The sequence below is a fragment of the Mytilus edulis genome, chromosome 9 (assembly GCF_963676685.1).
Source record: "Mytilus edulis chromosome 9, xbMytEdul2.2, whole genome shotgun sequence".
Classification (NCBI taxonomy): domain Eukaryota; kingdom Metazoa; phylum Mollusca; class Bivalvia; order Mytilida; family Mytilidae; genus Mytilus; species Mytilus edulis.
The window spans coordinates 62,035,822-62,054,402 of record NC_092352.1 but is presented as its reverse complement, the minus strand read 5'-3'; the positions used below and the strand labels follow the sequence as shown (position 1 = coordinate 62,054,402).

The 18,581-nt window shown below is 31.4% G+C and overlaps 2 protein-coding genes across 4 annotated transcripts in view; one reads left to right on the top strand and one right to left on the bottom strand.

Moving 5' to 3' along the window:
• Positions 1-18,581, bottom strand: part of LOC139488750 (FMRFamide receptor-like) — a 79,847-nt gene that overhangs the window by 36,660 nt on the left and 24,606 nt on the right. The window contains exon 1 of one of the 3 annotated variants that reach the window (XM_071274581.1): positions 582-717. The exons of the other annotated variants lie outside the window; for them this stretch is intronic. The gene's annotated coding sequence lies outside the window, so the exon portion shown is untranslated. Of the gene's footprint in view, positions 1-581; positions 718-18,581 lie in introns of those variants that run through there. 3 annotated transcript variants of the gene reach the window in all.
• LOC139490100 (micronuclear linker histone polyprotein-like) lies at positions 9,182-9,950 on the top strand. The gene is made up of 2 exons (XM_071276951.1): positions 9,182-9,319; positions 9,510-9,950. Exons 1-2 carry the CDS (start codon positions 9,182-9,184, stop codon positions 9,948-9,950), a joined length of 579 nt encoding a protein of 192 aa, XP_071133052.1.

Genomic DNA, 18,581 nt, shown 5'->3' with positions numbered 1-18,581 from the left:
ACAATTTCACATATGAAGATGTATAATAAATCATAAAAATCTGAATGCTGTTATGTTTCTGCGATGTATACGACAGGCGTAAATCGCCTTAAATTTCAACACTACAGTAGTTTATTGTCCTGTCGGTCTGTCTTAAGCAAATAACTAAGACCAGTATTCAAGAATAACAATAAAGTAACAATATACTACAGTAGATATGATTCTTATAAAAATAAACTGCCCGTGCAAATCGACATGTTATTTTTAGTTACAAATGAGTTCACATCTTGACCTTCAAAATAACGGCGTTACTTATTCTAGACCTTAAGAAGCGATGGTCATAAAGCTAGTTAAGAACGGAAACCGATGTAGGTATTCCGAAAAAAAATATATAGATAAATAACGGGATACATTTCATTTCTGTTTTTTTTTATTATCCATAAAAGAATAACAATTATTATTCACATCGGAAAATATTGCTCTATGGTAGTTGCCGACTGTATTAAAATTGCCTATTGAACTGTTGGTGGCTTCTGAATTTAGCAGTAAGGCATCTTAATGTATATTTCTAAAAAAGAAGATGTGGTATGAATGTTTCTTACCTTTTATGATATTCCTGCTAATGTATGTATGACTTAAAACAACAGAAGCATCTGCGATTTTTATCTTATACTAGAAATACTAACTTCATTTAGAATCCGAATTTTTTCTACGCATATATGTATGTACACTCCGTCGTAAATTTGCACACAACCAAAACAAAAATATTATTCATTCATCTATATAAATAAGTTTATCTATTTTAATATGTAAATAAATAATTTTATCAGTATGCATAAGCACAGACAGACAACGATGAACACATAAGAGGGCGATAACGACGAGAAAAATGTACACGAGGGGCGATGTATTATAAGATTAATAAGTCAAGAACCTTTCATATACAATTAGGAAATGCAACCTAATCAAGAACGTTGAACTCCTTATACATGTACATGATTATCCCTTGAATAAGGGTTTTATCTATATACATAAATGGTATAAACACTACAAAAGAAAATTTAGATTTATTTGACATAAGTCTTAGTGCGCACTTGGAGTAGATCGAGGATTTGAGAATAAGGGAGGAGAAATCGAGCAGTTTAAAAATACCGTTTCATAGGGATACTCGCTAGGTTTTACTTCTTCTGTTACCGCGCTTGCAGTATCAACATGATGAAGTTGAGATTTAAGAGCTCATGTGACATTTTGGAGAGAAAAAATATTCACGTCAACGAAATATGCTAATTCTTCGATCTTGACCTTTCCGTATGTTTTATGAACATTTTAAAATCCTTCGTTCTTAAAAAAAAAAAATCATCAAATTATCATATAGTTTTGCCATAACACCTCGTTGATGATGATATTTTCCACCTCGAGGTAGTTATTCTAAACATTAAAATGCGAGGTTTACAGAAATTGAATTGACGAGGGGACACACCGACACGTATCGTTGTCAACGGGGTAAAGAGGTAGAATATGTTTCCCTTATTATATAGGGGAAAGGTCGAGTATAGGACATCCAATGGACTTGGCGAAAAACACGAGACAAAGTAATGGGAAATGTCAAACTAACATGAACTGGTTAAAATGCACGTCGAATTAGAGAAATATTCATACATAATTCACAATTTTAAATTGCTTGAAATATCAAACAATGTTCTTTCTTTTTCTTTTATAACATTTAAATATTTCAATAATTTCATGCTGAGAAACTTTCAATCATTCTTCCTTTTACAGACAATATCGGGGTCTCAGTAATTATGCCAAACTGGCAGTTGTCGGCTGCTTGCACTCAAAAAGTTTGATGATTGTCACGATTTATCATTGTTCTACGAAATCCAATGTTTTTTTTAACAATTTTTTGGCTTACATAATATCATTTTTCACGAAATCAATAAGCATTCACTTTATCCAACTCAGTGGAAAACCAGACTCCCCGTGTGATTATTTTCTACAATGCATTAATAATATCTCTTTTTAGTTATTATTTCATTGATATACATCATAATAATAAAACTACATCGTTAATTTTGAAAAATCAATGTCACGCGGTGACTTCCGGCGAAATGGCACACTGTTGAGGAAAATTGAAATCCCTTTTGTAAGTCACAATGTTTTCTAACAACCTTTACTGAAAATAGTTTAGATTTAAAGAAAGCAGAAACACGTTGTTCTATCAAGGCCATAAACTATTTTCTTCGGAAAATTATTCAACACATGACTGTGTTCTCGTACTAAATGCTTGTGGTTAGATGTACCATGTACAAAAAAGACACTCCGACAACTTGTGTTGATTAAATAATTATGTTTATTATGTGCCTGCTGGTAAAACAAATAAAATAAATGGATATGAGATATTGGAATAAATTATCGCATAATTGTTTTATTTTTCTATTTAGTTTTACAGATTAAAAATAAAGGGTTACTAACTAAGTTGGTACATGGCAACACAATCTTAAAGTGCAATATTGAAGTTACAAAACAGTTAGTTAAGTACGTAATTAAGTAAAATAAGTATATAAAAACAGGATATAAATAAATGTTTACATATGAAAAAGACAGTCTAAAAAAAATGTTATAAAAGGTAGCATATATAGCGCCATTTGCAAACGTTAGATTTTAAAAACCTAATAAGATAAGCTTTCAAACCGCAAACAAGAATCATTAAATCATGAATTCAACACTATTTTATTCTGAGTGTCATCTAGGGGTAAAAAAAGTTACCGGTAAATATTGCATACACAATAAAAACTAACAGAAGTACACATATAACGTGTTCTAAGCGCCTTCCTTGATATATGTTCAGATTTAATTTGCTATATGATAAAATGGTTTATAAAAAAGCATTTTCAATCTGTTTCAGAGTAGCAATGTCTGTGTAGGATTATTCTGTGTAATTCTGTGTGAAACTGTATCAATTCCAGCTTTACATTTCAATATGTAAAAGCACTAGCTTACAAAACAGAACAAAAACAGTTAGTATAACTAAGTATGATGGGACTGGCAGATAAAAATGTCATTTATTATTTCAAGAAGAAGATGCACATGAGAAATGAGCTAGTTTGATAATTTTTATTTCAAATAAACATATATGTGTCATTTTAAAAAAATGTCGAATTTTCAGTACACCCATGCTAAAAAATTTATTTCTAATGGAAATTTCAGTTGTAATGGTTTAAATGAAAACTTGTCGGATTTGTGATTCAGAACATTAATAATAAACACACTTTACATCTGTTTTGATAAGATTAAACTGCATTTAAGTCCGATTTTGGGGGTATTTGTGTGCGTACATTGTCAGAAAAACACATTTCAAATGATTTTTTTCCGATTTTCTGATCGCCTTGATATCTGCAAACGGGACTTTTTAAGAACGTTAATTATAATTCTAACAAAAAAAGCATTAACATTTTTTCAATCTGTTTCAGAGTAACAATGTCTGTGTAGGATTATTCTGTGTAATTCTGTGTGAAACTGTATCAATTCCAGCTTTACATTTCAATATGTAAAAGCACTAGCTTGCAAAACAGAACAAAAACAGTTAGTATAAGTATGATGGGACTGGCAGATAAAAATGTCATTTATTATTTCAAGAAAAAGATGCACATGAGAAATGAGCTAGTTTGATAATTTTTATTTCAAATAAACATATATATGATGATATCATCTTTAAACTGACAGGGAATTTGTTCAAACGTGTTAGCTGATAATCTTTAACTATTCAGTGAATTATACTAAAATTAGAGGGTTTTTAAAAACTCGCAATTCTCTCTTATTTTTACTGAAATGCCGTGACTTATACTCTTTCACTTCTGGAAGTCTGTGGAAATATTTTCGTTTAATTATATCCGGGCCAAACTGTGGATAATGACTTGACGTTCAAGATAAGTCTCGATTTTTTGTAACAGTTTTTGAAAGCCTAGTTCTACCCTGATTTTCTACTTCTTCGTGTGTTATTGAGTGAGCGAAAAAAATTTACATGCAAATTATATCCAGACTCTAGGAATGGGCGCTTTATTGCCTTCATCTTGTCCATTTGTCCTTACGTCCGTTTATTCAAAAATGATTTCTGTTACAGTTTGTAAATATAAGTAATCAAGCAATTTTAAAGAATAACTTTATATTTGGTCATCAGCATTCTAACTTGTGAGCTTTAAAAAAATTATCTGATTTATAAGACACCTACTCACGAGTCATATTTGCAGATTCTTGAAATGTTTCAATAAGTTGAATGAACGGAAATTTTATGACATTTTCTCGAAAAGTACTGAAATGCACGAATTTGTATACAATCAGCAGCTTGGCAGTCAATTGTTGTAATAAGTGTACGTTTTTTTTTTAAATATATATATAGAGTCTATAAGAATCTACCAACCAGTAAACTTAATAGGTATTGGATCATATATATATACATTGTATATATACATACTTCCTGTTTCCTAATACTTTGAATTACGAGCAAAATAACCGACCAAAAATTATTATTTGTATGGCATAAACAATGTTCCTTTTATTGTGCAGTTTTAGTAGACAATCACGAAGCAATGACCTATTAAGGAGGCTCGAGGGTACACAAATGTCATTACAAATTTTATTTATCACACTATTAGTTGTTACTTTATGATACAAAAACCAACCCAAAACATTAATTCGTTTTGGCCCCAGATGACTTTAAAAATACTTTTAAATCGTTGAAAAATCTCCAAATTATCTGCCTTCGGTGCAAAATTGCTATTTTTTGGCATTATAATTGAGATATATCATTTTTGGACTCATCGGTGATCTATATTTTTTAATCTTTAAAAAAAAAAGCTGTACTGAAACTAAACAATTGTAAAATTTAAGCGATTTCTGTAATTTAGTTCTTATTACCTCTATTTTACCTATTACATGTAGTTCAACAGAGAAAAAAATGCATGCGTCTTTAGAAGGCAGACTGTGGGCTTAAATGAACGGTGACCGCAGTTTTTTTTTATTTCATTTTTCTAATTTAGTATATGATAAATAGTAAAATTGAGAATGGAAATGGGGAATGTGTGAAAGAGACAACCCGACCATAGAGCAGTTCCTTTATAGAAAAAAATAGCGATATCCTATAATATCTAAAAAAATATATATATATATTTATACCCTCGGGCACTTTTACATCAAAGGAACATATTTCTTGCTAGCGAGATGTATCTCATGCTGTTTTGAAAGACTGGCGATGACCCGATTGTCATATCTATGAAAACTTAATAAAAACTACCATGTCTTCATCTTTGCATCGTACTATTGGTAAAAATAGGTTTACATATTCAGATGTTGCAATCATCAAGACATTACGCTCAAAGAGAAGATAATTCTTTGAAGTAGGAAATTACAACACGCAAAATTATCAATAGTACTCGATAAGTTTATGACCGAGGAAGTTTTAATGGAAAATAAATGTAAATTTAATTGTTGAATTTTAGGCATCAGTCAATTTTTGATTACTTTATACTTAATAACACTTTTAATTCTTGCGATGATTCCAATGATTTATATGCGATAAATTTTCTCAAAATGAGTTTTGTTCGCATATTTCATATCAAAGGGTCTGCTGATTTACATACTCAACATCCAATTCCCAATGATTACAAGACATTTACGTAAAATGTAGGTTCGACACGTCATATTTATAGTGTTATTTGCGAAAGCGAAAACAAATTATTATATTTAATTATCATTGCCTGCTTTATAAACATATTTCGAGTTCATTTGCGTTTGAAAGAACCAGAACAGTTTCATGTATTTTTAAGCGTCACTTTGGCAAGTAGTTGACGTTGATGTTACGAATTATGTTTATTTCGAAAACGTCACTTGAACAATTGCAGCAAAATTGAGGTCATTCGTCGTAGTAAAGATCCATATGGAAAAATCCTAGGTACTTTATTCACAAGATGTGCACCATGCGATTTAAACCGTTTTAATTATATTACTTCCCTCATGCTTAGGTCACACATTTATGGATCACCTCGCCGGTTCCACTATGGATTAAATCTCAAAGGTTACCCCGGAAAGGCAGTTTCCGTATTTAGATACGGATGCACAACGGTGTGACTACGGGCCTTGACGTATCTGCCATGAACGGACGAAGTAGGAAAGGGGTAATTTGGCGATATGAGTGATACGGATTCCTATGGTACGACACGGTTGAATACGAAAATGACACGATCTATACGCAATGGCTCGTGTTGAGGCGTAAGTACTGTGGATATACAGCGGTTTGCTACGGTATAAGTAAGGGTTAGTACGAATAAGAACGGTCATGATATGGAATAGTCTGTTTAGGAAACCATGTAGTAAATTCCAAGTCGCCATGTACTATCAAAATCTTCGTTATATCTACAACTTAATATGAATTTGTTATCTGTAGACTTTCTTAGAACGATAAGATTTCCACTTAATGATGTCAACGCCCAAATAATTATCTTGATATTGAAATTAAAAAAATATTTTAGGTGTTTATACCTAAGAGCTATATACGATTTGGTGGATTTGGTTTATATTCGTATAACCCCATATCACCAACGAATGCGAAACTAACGTAGTCAAGCAGGTGGAAATCAACAAGTTTATATATCTATTCATAATTTACTGCGTTTTGATAATTACTGATGCGTATTTATGTCTAATGTTTTTACCATAGATACTACCTACAGCGATAAGAAATTAATGAGCAAAAACAATGTACCTAAAGCTGTGAGAACCAGTACACATCTAATATTGTAGATTCCAGACTATTAAATCAAGAAATTATAACTTATGGCTATAAAAGAGATGTATGAATGTGCAATGCTAAAACAATTTGAATCACGAACAAAAACTGCGTAATAATGACAACATAAATACTTCGAGGATCTCTTGTGGACATGTATGTTTTCTTCAAGACTTTTAAAGATTTGATATCACAATGGCGCCTTTAATAAAAGTTTGTAATAATTATGGACATATATCATATGCTGTTTTCGAATTTATACCAAACCCAATTGCTTACATGATTTGTCTATATTATTAAACTTTTGTTATCTTTGTACCTGCATATACAAGCAATAAAAAACGTTTCTAAGAGTTCTGAAAAATTATGTCATGAAAAATACCAAGACGTTAATTGCATTTCTTAATTTGAGCAAACAAACTAACTACATAATATTTAATGAATGGCTATTATCTATTTTGAATTTATTGAACCATAAAACTAATTTTTGACTCTTCACATTGAATAATCCGCGAAGCGGATTATGTAAAATGTGAAGAATCAAAAGGAATTTTGAAATACAACTGTTACAGTTATACATTTTTCATTTTTCAATAAGCAACTCATGTATTTTCCTAAAGAATCGACACTTGTTGCATTAACAATATTTTTGATATTTTGAACAGGATCATTACACAATTGATTCATTTAAATTTATGTCAATTGCTTAGTTTGATTACCAGCATTATAGTTGTTTTAGTAATTTCTGATTTACAAATAATAAAAAGACATTTCAACTCTTTCAATGAACAATATTTATTCCTCAATTGAAATATTGAGTTTAAAAAGATCTTAAAGACATACACAAATGAAACGCTCGTATCGCGTACCAAAGTTTAATCCTGGTATCTACGATGAGTTTATCAATTGCCGGATTGATACAGCTGCTGGTAGAGGTTTCATTTTCGAGATATTAACAACCCAGAATCCAGCAACTCTAATTTGACATGAATCATTATGGTCGTTATCATATTAAATGGACTGTTTACAAACTTTGATTTTTTGGGAAATTAAGGATTTACAAAAATAGGATCACACATTCACGATTTTTACTGCCGTCCTTGACAGGACCATTCCCGATTAAAATTTGTCAAAAGTCTGATCAAGATCCTGTGAATCGTGGATGCTAGGTTCACACATTGCCGATTATTGCTCCCGTTTGAGATCAGACAGCGATAAGACATGAAAAGTAAAAAAGCGTCGATATTCAACCGTTTCCAAGCGAATTTGTCCCGGTAATCCCGTTCTCAATCCGATTCTAATCCGATTTGTATCTTTCGCATGGTAAAATTCGACCGAGTCTGTCACGATTGCGTCCCGATTCTACTGAATGTAATCCGACAGAGATCAGACAGTGACCAGACAGTGAACCGATGTTGACGGAAGTTATCCGTTCGAAAACTGTCGGCATATTCGAGATGATCAGGTACTGTCAGAACGCAATCCTATCACGGTCCACTCTATCGCATTGCAAACGGCTTTATATAGTCTCAGTCGTATTTTATTCTGTAATTGTTGGGACTCTGACGTGGGTATCATTGACGAATTTCGTATTAATAACGGGACTGTTCCGGAACGGTTTCGGCAAAAACGGTTCGCAGTCGACAAGATATGAATGCAATCTGGACTCAATCGGCAGAAAAACAGCAATGAAAAATTTCTCCGGATTATTCCCGTTCCACTGGACACCGTCCAGAAAATACAGAACATTGTAAGGATTTTGATCCGATACAGCAGAATCTGTCACGACATAGTCACGCTTGTAATCCGACTAGACAAAATCGGCTGAGTTTCCCCAAATGTTACGGGATCCACCTAACTGTCGGGGTGCTTTGCCGAACTATACGGACCATTCCCGACCCGTAGGAATCTGTTAATAACTTAAACGACTGCGTTCAGACAATGATAAGACATTCCAGATAATTGAGGATAGTAATCCTTCTTTTTCACCTTTCGTGTCTTATCGCTGTCTGATCTCTAATGGTAGCAATAATCGGCAACGTGTGAACCCCGCATTACCTCTATTTCGCTAAACCATTTGGAATTTTAAAACCCTCCGTGCTCTACAATTTATTAATTTAGTTCGACTTTTCAACTTTTTTGTTCGAGTGTTACTGATGAGTCTCTTGTAGACGAAACGAGCACCTTGCGTTCACAATTTTATCTTGATATCTGTGATGAGCTTGTTGATTTATGAATGTTTTGGTTTGTCTGTTTGTGTGTTCTAATTTTATCTAGAACATTTTTTTGTCTTACAGTTTTTAAATGTATTTGCAGCTTTTCATTTCATAAGATCATGAAAATAACTAAAACTTAGTCAACAGGAGGCTCCAAAAACAAAGACAACAGGAGACTTCAAAAATTAAGACAACAAAAGACCCCATGCACAAAGTCAACAGGAGACTAAAAAAACCAAGACAACAAGAGACTCCAAAACTAAGACAACAGAGACTAAAAAAACTAAGACAACAGGAGACTCCAAAACAAAGTCAACAGGAGACTCCAAAACTAAGACAACAGGTGACTCCAAAAACTAAGTCAACAGGAGACTCCAAAACAAAGTCAACAGAAAACTCCAAATATTAAGACAAAAGGAAACTTAAACAATTAAGACAGCAAGAGACTCCAAAAGCAAAGTCAACAGAAGACTTCAAAATCTATCAAGAGGAGACTAAAAAAACTAAGACAATAGGAGACTAAAAAAACTAAGTCAACAGGAGACTCAAAAACAAAGTCAACAGGAGATTCTAAAACAAAGTCAACAGGAGACTCCAAAACTAAGACAACAGGTGACTCCAAAACTAAGGTCAACAGGAGACTCCAAAACAAAGTCAACAGGAGACTCCACAAAAACAAAGTCAACAGGAGACTCCAAAAACAAGGTCAACAAGAGACTCCAAAACTAAGACAACAGGAGACTTCAAAAATTAAGACAACAGGAGACTCCAAAAACAAAGTCAACAGGAGACTCCAAAAACTAAGTCAACAGGAGACTCCAAAAAAAGTCAACGGAAGACTCAAAAAACAAAGTCAACATGAGACTCCAAAAACTAAGTCAACAGCAGACTCCAAAACAAAGTCAACAGCAGACTCCAAAACAAAGTCAACAGCAGACTCCAAAACAAAGTCAACAGGAGACTCCAAAAACTAAGTCAACAGGAGACTCCAAAACAAAGTCAACAGAAAACTCCAAATATTAAGACAAAAGGAAACTTAAACAATTTAAAGACAGCAAGAGACTCCAAAAGCAAAGTCAACAGAAGACTTCAAAATCTATGTCAAGAGGAGACTAAAGAAACTCCGAAAATATGAGACTCCAAAAACTAATACAACAGAAGACCACAATATCAAAGAAAACAAGAGACTCCTTGATGAAACAAAACCTCGGACATATAAATAATAATTTCTTTATTGGGATCATTCTAGAAAAAAAGAAGTACTAAACATATTTTGTTTAATGTTTGCGTCATATAAAGTGTAACATCAAGACGTTGTTCCTTCTTGTATTTGGCAACAACTTCCATGGACGTCAATTGAAAAAAGTGGGCAATATTGCATCGAGTTACTGTCTTAAAGCTGTTACAGTATTAACAATAAAAAAGTCTTTATCGGAAATGATTAAATATCCCAAAACTTATGCTCAGTAAAGTTGGATATATGGCATTAAACAGTGAATATTTAGTGCAACGGCGATAAATCCAATACCCAAGTACCAATGATTCATTCCCGAAATAAGTACTATTGCAACCATCACGAATTGTAGAAGAAAAATAAATACGCCTGATTATGTAACAAATCCAAAAAAATTAAACGATATTTGACATTTGAATAAATAACAAAATAAAACCATTATTCAATATCCAAATATTTATTATATCCTAAATGCTAATAAGAATTATATTTTCAACTTGCTAAATAATCGACCAGAAAAACAGAAAACTGTTTCCACAGCAAACAGTATTGGCATAGCAACAATACAAGAAATACTAACTGAAGCTTGACAACATCATATTTGACGATACACACAGCTGGTATAAATATTAAATTTATATAAATCTTAGCCAAACCCTTGCTTCAATTTACCGTTTAATTGCCTAATCATTGAGTCTCCCTAAAACCTTTGGCATCAAATTCTGTAGAATGCCATTTTGTTATTAATTTAACATAAGATTAAACAATCTAATTGTTGATAGTTTTTAATGGTATGTCAGTGCCAAAATTGCATTCAAATGATAAAGTAAAGTCTTACAATTTTCTTACATGTCTGCTGTTGTAATGTTGTCAACAAATAATTACATTAGATGTATGTTTCGTTATAAATTTTTTTTCTGATTGGCTAACTGCACATCACGTGTTATTCCGTAAGCAGTTGCATTGCTCAATACAACTTTTCACTCATGATAACACGTGCTCCAACAATAAAGGGCACAGGTGAATTAAATAATAAAATATATAAAATTCGTGTTTTCATGATCATAGCTAAAAAATGTAAATATAAGTATTGAATGCTTCTTTTTGTAACTTTATAGGGTTGTAAAAGCGTTGACCGTGCGTACATTTTTAGAATAAAGCGCTTCCGCGCTTCATACAAAATGTACTTCGGTCAACGCTTTTACACCCCAATAAATTTACAAAAAGAAGCATTCAATTCTTAATTATAATTTTCCTGCATGCTATTTTTCTGTTCTTCTTATTACTAGTTGTCCATGTTCACAAAAGGGTAATGTATGATAAATACATTTTCGAATCAGCAAATCTGTTTTGGAATTGTATTTCCGAATGACGAGATATCTAGTTGGGGTACTTTTGGTAGTAATAAAAACAAATAATGAACATTGCCACAAACAACACCAACATTTCACTCTTCCAAAAAATAAAACGAACAAAGACCAACAAAACTGTAAAATGGTCCAGATAAAGATTGTCTATTATTATAACACACAAGACAAAGACAAGCTCTATAAAAACACGTCTCCTTTCACAAGGTGTGAACAAGGATGGAAAACCTATTGGCACCTTAAGTCATATATATGTATGTAACATTCCATTTACGTATGCAGTTTACTTTAACGCCTAATAGTGAACTATGTACATCCGACTGAAATAAATTAATGAACAGCTGGAACAGTCAAGAATAAAAAGTTTTATACACATGTTGTATACGGCAAAACTTGAATTTAAAAGCGAACTTTATCTATGTCAAAGAAATCCGTAAGATGAATTGAAACACATTTATATATACTAGGAGAAAAAGGAAACAAAAATATCAATAATTAAACGAAAATACTTCACATTATTAAAATTGTTCACTTTGACCTCGACAATATTGATGACACACGTGTCTTAATATAAAAAATGCTCAAATAGTGAACATTTTTCAATATCAATAACATTGAGAATTTATAGCTCCAATGTTAAGCAACTTCGAACGGGGAGGAAAACTAGGCATATAAGGTTGCATGACAGGCACACATTTACTCGCGACAAGACCCACAAGTGGATCTGGAAATAAAAAGTTGTTGTATAACCGAATCATTTACGTCGTTGAAGAGCAATAAAAACAAAATTCACAAGATTGCAACAAATCATGCTGGTGCCATAAATCCCTGTCAGTAGAAAAAACCTTAGTTTTTCAAATTATCTAAACAAATAATAAATAGCAAATTTATAACTCATATAAAGACACCATCAACGGAATATCTTGACAGCACTTTTAGTAATCACTTCTGGACTGGTGCTACATTTGAAGACGAAACGTCCATAAGAAGTGGAATTAACTCAGCTGTATCGAAGATAAAAGGTCTATAATATGATATGGCTGAGAAGCCTATCGTCTACATAAGACTGACCAGTGGCGTTTGAAGCAAAATGAAAGATATTAATGGAGAGATGAGGAAGAAAAATCGCACAACAGCTTGTGACAGTTAGTACTTATAAGTTTTAATTTATCAACATCACAGTATAACTAAAAAAATTACGTGAGAAGCCACACAAATTGTTGGAAAATAAACCACATTTGAATTGCCCTTTTGGAATCCTGCAGAGACAACCGATACTATGTATTTTATTTCTTTTCTATACTAGTAATAATAGTTTAAAATGCTTCATAACAGACATTCAGGTAATGTGCTTTATATATTGCACAATCACTAGGCATTATCGGAGTCAACTCTTTATACCACAAACTTAATATACTAAATATAGCGTACATGTATATTATGTACCACTCACGCACTCATCCTGTTCGTGCCTGTCAGCACATAAGGCCTCAACCAGTATCATATATACTTACACAAAAATAGAGAACCGCGACGATTGGGTTTGATTTGTTATTTGTTCAAGATTCCATTGCTTGTTTTGGGATTTTTTAACAAATATTTTAGCGCAGTTTTGAATTAATAATTGCACTTCAGTTGAATGAGCTCGATGTTAGACTGAATAATTGCATTTCAGTTGAATGCAGGTGTCACCAGTGGGTTGTATGCTCTATATTCGACACGAGTAGACCTTTTGTTTTCTGACAACTGGCATAACAATACATTCCTCCGAATCAAATGTCCATAAACTTGGAAAAGGGAAATAAAAATGAACAGGAGAAAACAAAATGATATTAAAATCCTCTGTTTTCTTTACAAGAAGTTAAGCCATCTGGAAAACATTACAATTCTACAAAAATAATTTTATTGCAATTAATCTGGAAATCTGCTTGTTTAAAGAGGTGCCTAATGAACCACGAATATCCATAACAATAACACTATATGACAAATACACAACATTAAATGCCTTGAAACGACGTCAATGTACCATAAAGACTGATAGTTTCAACATCTAATGTAGTAAAGTGATAACTGCGAGCTGACATACTTTCTATTCTATTAAAATTTTGTTAAAATCTACATTATCGTTACAGCTGAATTAACGATTAATTAATCATAAAAGTTGAAAAGAATTATGTAACGAGTTTTATGTATGCAATACATGTATTTAAACGGCAATAAACAGGATAATGGAACAATTGAACAGTGAAGGTCTTGCAATATGTATGTCACGTCCATACTTTATATTAACTGTAATGTTTTACTATTCCAAATCACAGGAAATGGGAAGCTTTATTTTGGAAATTTGGGTCCTCAATGCTCTTCAACTTTGTACTTGTTTGGTTTTATAACTATTTTGAACTGAACGTCACTGACGAGTCTTCTTTATACGAAACGCGCGTCTGGCGTACTAAATTATAATCCTAGTACCTTTATTTTACTTGTCATATTGACTGTGAACACCGAATAGATTTGTTATCCATTCGTTTGCTGCGTTGGTGCTTTTGATTTTGTCATTTTATTAGGGACTTTCCGTTTTGAATTTTGCTCATACTTCAGTATTTTTGTGATTTAATTTTTTACACTATAGTGCTTTGTCGTTTGATGTGTTTGGGCTTTTTATTTTGCTATTAGAATCGTTCTTAGGGTAGAAGAAGCAGATATGACTTAAATCAAACCTTCAACCTCTCTCAGTAATCAAAGAGTGCACGTGACCACTAAGGATATAAGAAACTATGAACATATATTATAGCCTTAATGGTTCCAATTTAACTTGTACTGCACCAAATGCACATTTCAACAAAATATTTCTCTTTTATGATGCTCCAAGCCAAACTATTTCAAAAATATAAACGTATACAAACGTTAAAGACACCAAAACATGGATCGCATATGACCACGACAAATCAAACGCTTCACATATTTAATAAGCATATTTTATAAAACTAATCAAGCATTTGATGGATATTGAACTTGTTATCATTTATTCAGAATATTGTTTTAAGTATCCTTACCTCTTCTGTTTTTTTTCGCTGAAACTGACGAACCAGAATAAAGAAAATATCATTTGTATTTTTTTAAAATGACGTATCTTAGCTTTCATCTATATAAATACATAACGTTAATTTAATTCAATAATATTTACCTGTGTTCTTGGGGTATAAGTTTACTATCAAAACAAAACAACAAGTTTGATCAAAAAGATTTTGTTACACTAAATTAAATAAGATCATCAATCAACACAATACCATATCATGTAGTTCATTGTATGTTATAGTAGTTTCTATGTTATCCATTTCAAAGTTTTTTGTTTTTTTTTATAATTTTTAACTTTTCTAAAATTCTACAAGGTTTTTTACAATCGTTTGCATATTGAATCGAGCAGACGGCATAAAATTCATAGATACAAAAGAAACCGTAATGTATGTTACTCAAATGAAATAGACTTTTATATTATACGTTTACTTATATTTACTAATTGTATGTTCATTTAATTTCATTTACCAGGAATTAAGATATAACTAAAATGAATGAATGAATGAAAAAATAAACCTTGAAAAACTTGCAAGATTGGTTAAACACGTATTATCGATTGTCGTCCCTCCTTGTTAGTTGAAATTTGTTAGATACACAATTCAATGTACTGCCTTTTTCATATTTGCATGTTTATGCATGCACTATTATCATTGTTTTATAATTTTGTACCAATTTCTCTGTAGCATTATATTAATGAGAATACATTTGTAGCATATTCGTATTCGTGTTTGATAAAACATAATTAATTTTCAAACATCTTGAAATCAACTAAATTCTGAAATGACCTTGCGGGATAAATAATCTATGCAATCAACATAATTTAGAAAATATCTAACCATATTGAGTTTATATATGCTATATGCATATATGTATGTATATAATGTTTCAGTCTTACTTCAAAAGAAAACATAGTTTTGCGACAAATTCGCTTTCATTTTTAATCGTATTTTAATTTTCATATGTGACATTGGTAGAAATGGTAATTATATCAAAACTTTTGTTTATTTGTTTTAAATTACTTTACAAAGAGTCTTACCTCTAAGCTTTGCTGTATTTAAGTGATGAAATATAATAAAGAAACGTCACTTGTGTTAATCATTATATAAGGTATCTTATTCCTTCATCTATATTAATAAAACAAGGTGAATTGATTCAATAATAAACTTCTTTGTTCCATGGGGATACGATTTTTATCCAAACAAACCCCCACAAGTTTGATCAAAACGATATTGTTTCACTAAATTGAATAAAATCATCAATACAAAAAATGTATATTGGTTTCTATGTTATCCAAAGCTAAGTTGTGGTATTACAGTAATTATAGATGTTAACAAATAATTACTGTATTATATTCTTACCCCCAACATTACAGGTGATACATAAGCTTATGTATACCAAAGTATGTGTGTTGCACTTATATTGGAAAAATGAAAGAATTGTTTAAAATTTCTATACATCTATATGTGTTACATCTACAGGTGCAAAAGGTTACTATTTCTTAAACGTATATGCCATTGAATTTTATATATATATATCAAGATGTGGTTATTAGGCCTACAGAGAACAAAAAACGCGGGAAGCAACAACAATTTTGAAGTGCAGTCAAATGCTCTTATCAAACTGTCATTTATATAATAAGTGTTCGACGTAACGACGATAGCAAATCAGAACAAACACAGGACAATTAAAATTAATTAAGGCAAAACTAACATACTTAAACAGTTTTGATAATAATGAAATTAAAATGAGAAGTTGAGGTGGACAACTTTTTTACAAGCGTAAAAATAATGGCATACACCGCAATCACCGGATATATTCTACATAATACCATGACAGACAATCCCTGCCAATAATTTAAAAATACTAATAAGGTTTAATATATATATATGTTTTGTTGGACACCAGTCTCAGTATTTCGGTATGTCTTGGGTGTTGTCAGAAAATCAGGAAAAGTTCTTCCGATTGAAAGTCAAGTTATTACTATTGCAATCTAGACAAATTATACACCTAAATATATTAAAAATAAATGAGTCAATTTATTTCAATACTAGCTATCATTGTTCCCTGGGGATAATATTTTAATCCAGATGAAATCACAATTTTGATCAAAACGTATTTTGTATCAGTTAATTAAGTACAATGTAAAAGTTACAAAGTACAAATGAATACAATATTTATTTCATACATAACACAATGTTGATTTTCATTGATTTGTGAATTTATTTGATAGCAGACTTAATCAAATTAATTTTGCTCGAATTATGCCATAAAAGTGGACACAAATGACAATATTGGCCGTCAGAGAGACATGATGATCGTAATTAATTAATATTAAATAAATGGGCGAAGACGCAAAGGCAACACACTTCTATAAATAACTTAACCACTGTTTTATGTAGCACATAAGTGTCATTCTGCTCTTGTTTTGTCGTCATCTCTGGATAATGCGCTCTCTTTCGGCCAGTGTCCTCTTGATGTGAATGCAGCGATCGATAGTAAGTCGGATTATAACGACTGAATAAAGTCTATTTATAATTGCGACCATTTCAAAATCATCATGTTACAATTATTTCTTTTGAAAACATAAATAACTAGAATCTTTTTCAAAGTTAGATAAGCGTACTGTAGACAATAGTTACCTATGTTCAAAATTCACAAATCTCAAAACGGGAAGCAACACTCTCTCTTTTGTCTCAAGAAAAGAAACAACTAAGATATTTGATAGGTATCGGATCGTCTTTATATTTGTATGTTTGTGTATCGATATAAATTTTATATATACATGTATAGCACTTGAATCTGACTCGTTTATAATAGGGATGTCTTACATTACAGATATTCACTAATATTACATTAATTAATCTTAATGGTTTGAATACATTGGCATAACACATTATTGACAGCAGTTGGGTTAGGACAGCATGTTTTTCTTCCAAAAAGCTACAGAATTTACAACTATTTCAAATAAATATACATGTGACATGATCAAAAATATAATATTATAGATAAGATAAGATAAATAATAGTTTATTTGAATGTCACATATTGATCTATAATAAAATCAAGAACAACATCATAAGTTATATATATTTTTATCAAATGTATAAAAATTGCGGTTTTTATCCAACGCAATCATAGGTTTGAACGTTGTTTTCAATTTACCCTTTTTTATATTTATATATATGTTTACACGTATACAATGTATGAAATTATATACTTTTACGTTTAAATGTACCGAAGTCATTTTTTTTTATGAAATACTGTATATTACTAGGAACCATTAAAATACAATCAATACATGTAAGAAACATCTGTCAGTGTAACTGTTTTGAAATACGAGGCAACAAGGAAGGGATTGTCACGCACATGCTATTTTGTACTCTTACTCGCCAATTGAAACAGTCATAACAAACATCCTACTAACCAGCTTTTTAACTGTCGACTTGATAACACTGAGCATCTTTGAAAGTTTAATGCGAAAAAGACTGAATATTTGTTTTTTTAATTGTTTAATTAGAAATGAAATAACGTTTATTTTTGTAAATAATGATTTGTTTTGTTACTTTATGAATCAATTACAACAATCTTAGTTTTAGAAATAGTGGTCGAAAAGTTACTAATCTTCAATACTTATATAAAGTATTATCATTTCATACATTAATAAGGTACATAGTTTGTGTCACAGTATAATTATTTAATCTTTCATATTAAATATTCTGATGATAACATATAAAAAATTAAGTTACAGTAGCCTTTCCGTTTCTTTTTTTTTACATAATACATTGTAAGTTGTGAGAGTCTGCTGCGCTTTTCTAGTTTGTTTCGTCGGGTACGCCCAAAGCCGAATATTACGTACGCATGCACAAAAAATAGTAAAGACCTGTATGATCAAAACGGACCTAAACATAATAGCCAATATCACTTAAGGG

Excerpts from the sequence above, each read along its gene's own strand:
- LOC139490100 (XM_071276951.1), top strand. The coding sequence starts at position 9,182 with ATGCACAAAGTCAACAGGAGACTAAAAAAACCAAGACAACAAGAGACT. Across the intron at positions 9,320-9,509 it reads CTCCAAAACTAAGACAACAG|TCAACAGGAGACTCAAAAAC; the intron begins GTGACTCCAAAA and ends AAAAAAACTAAG.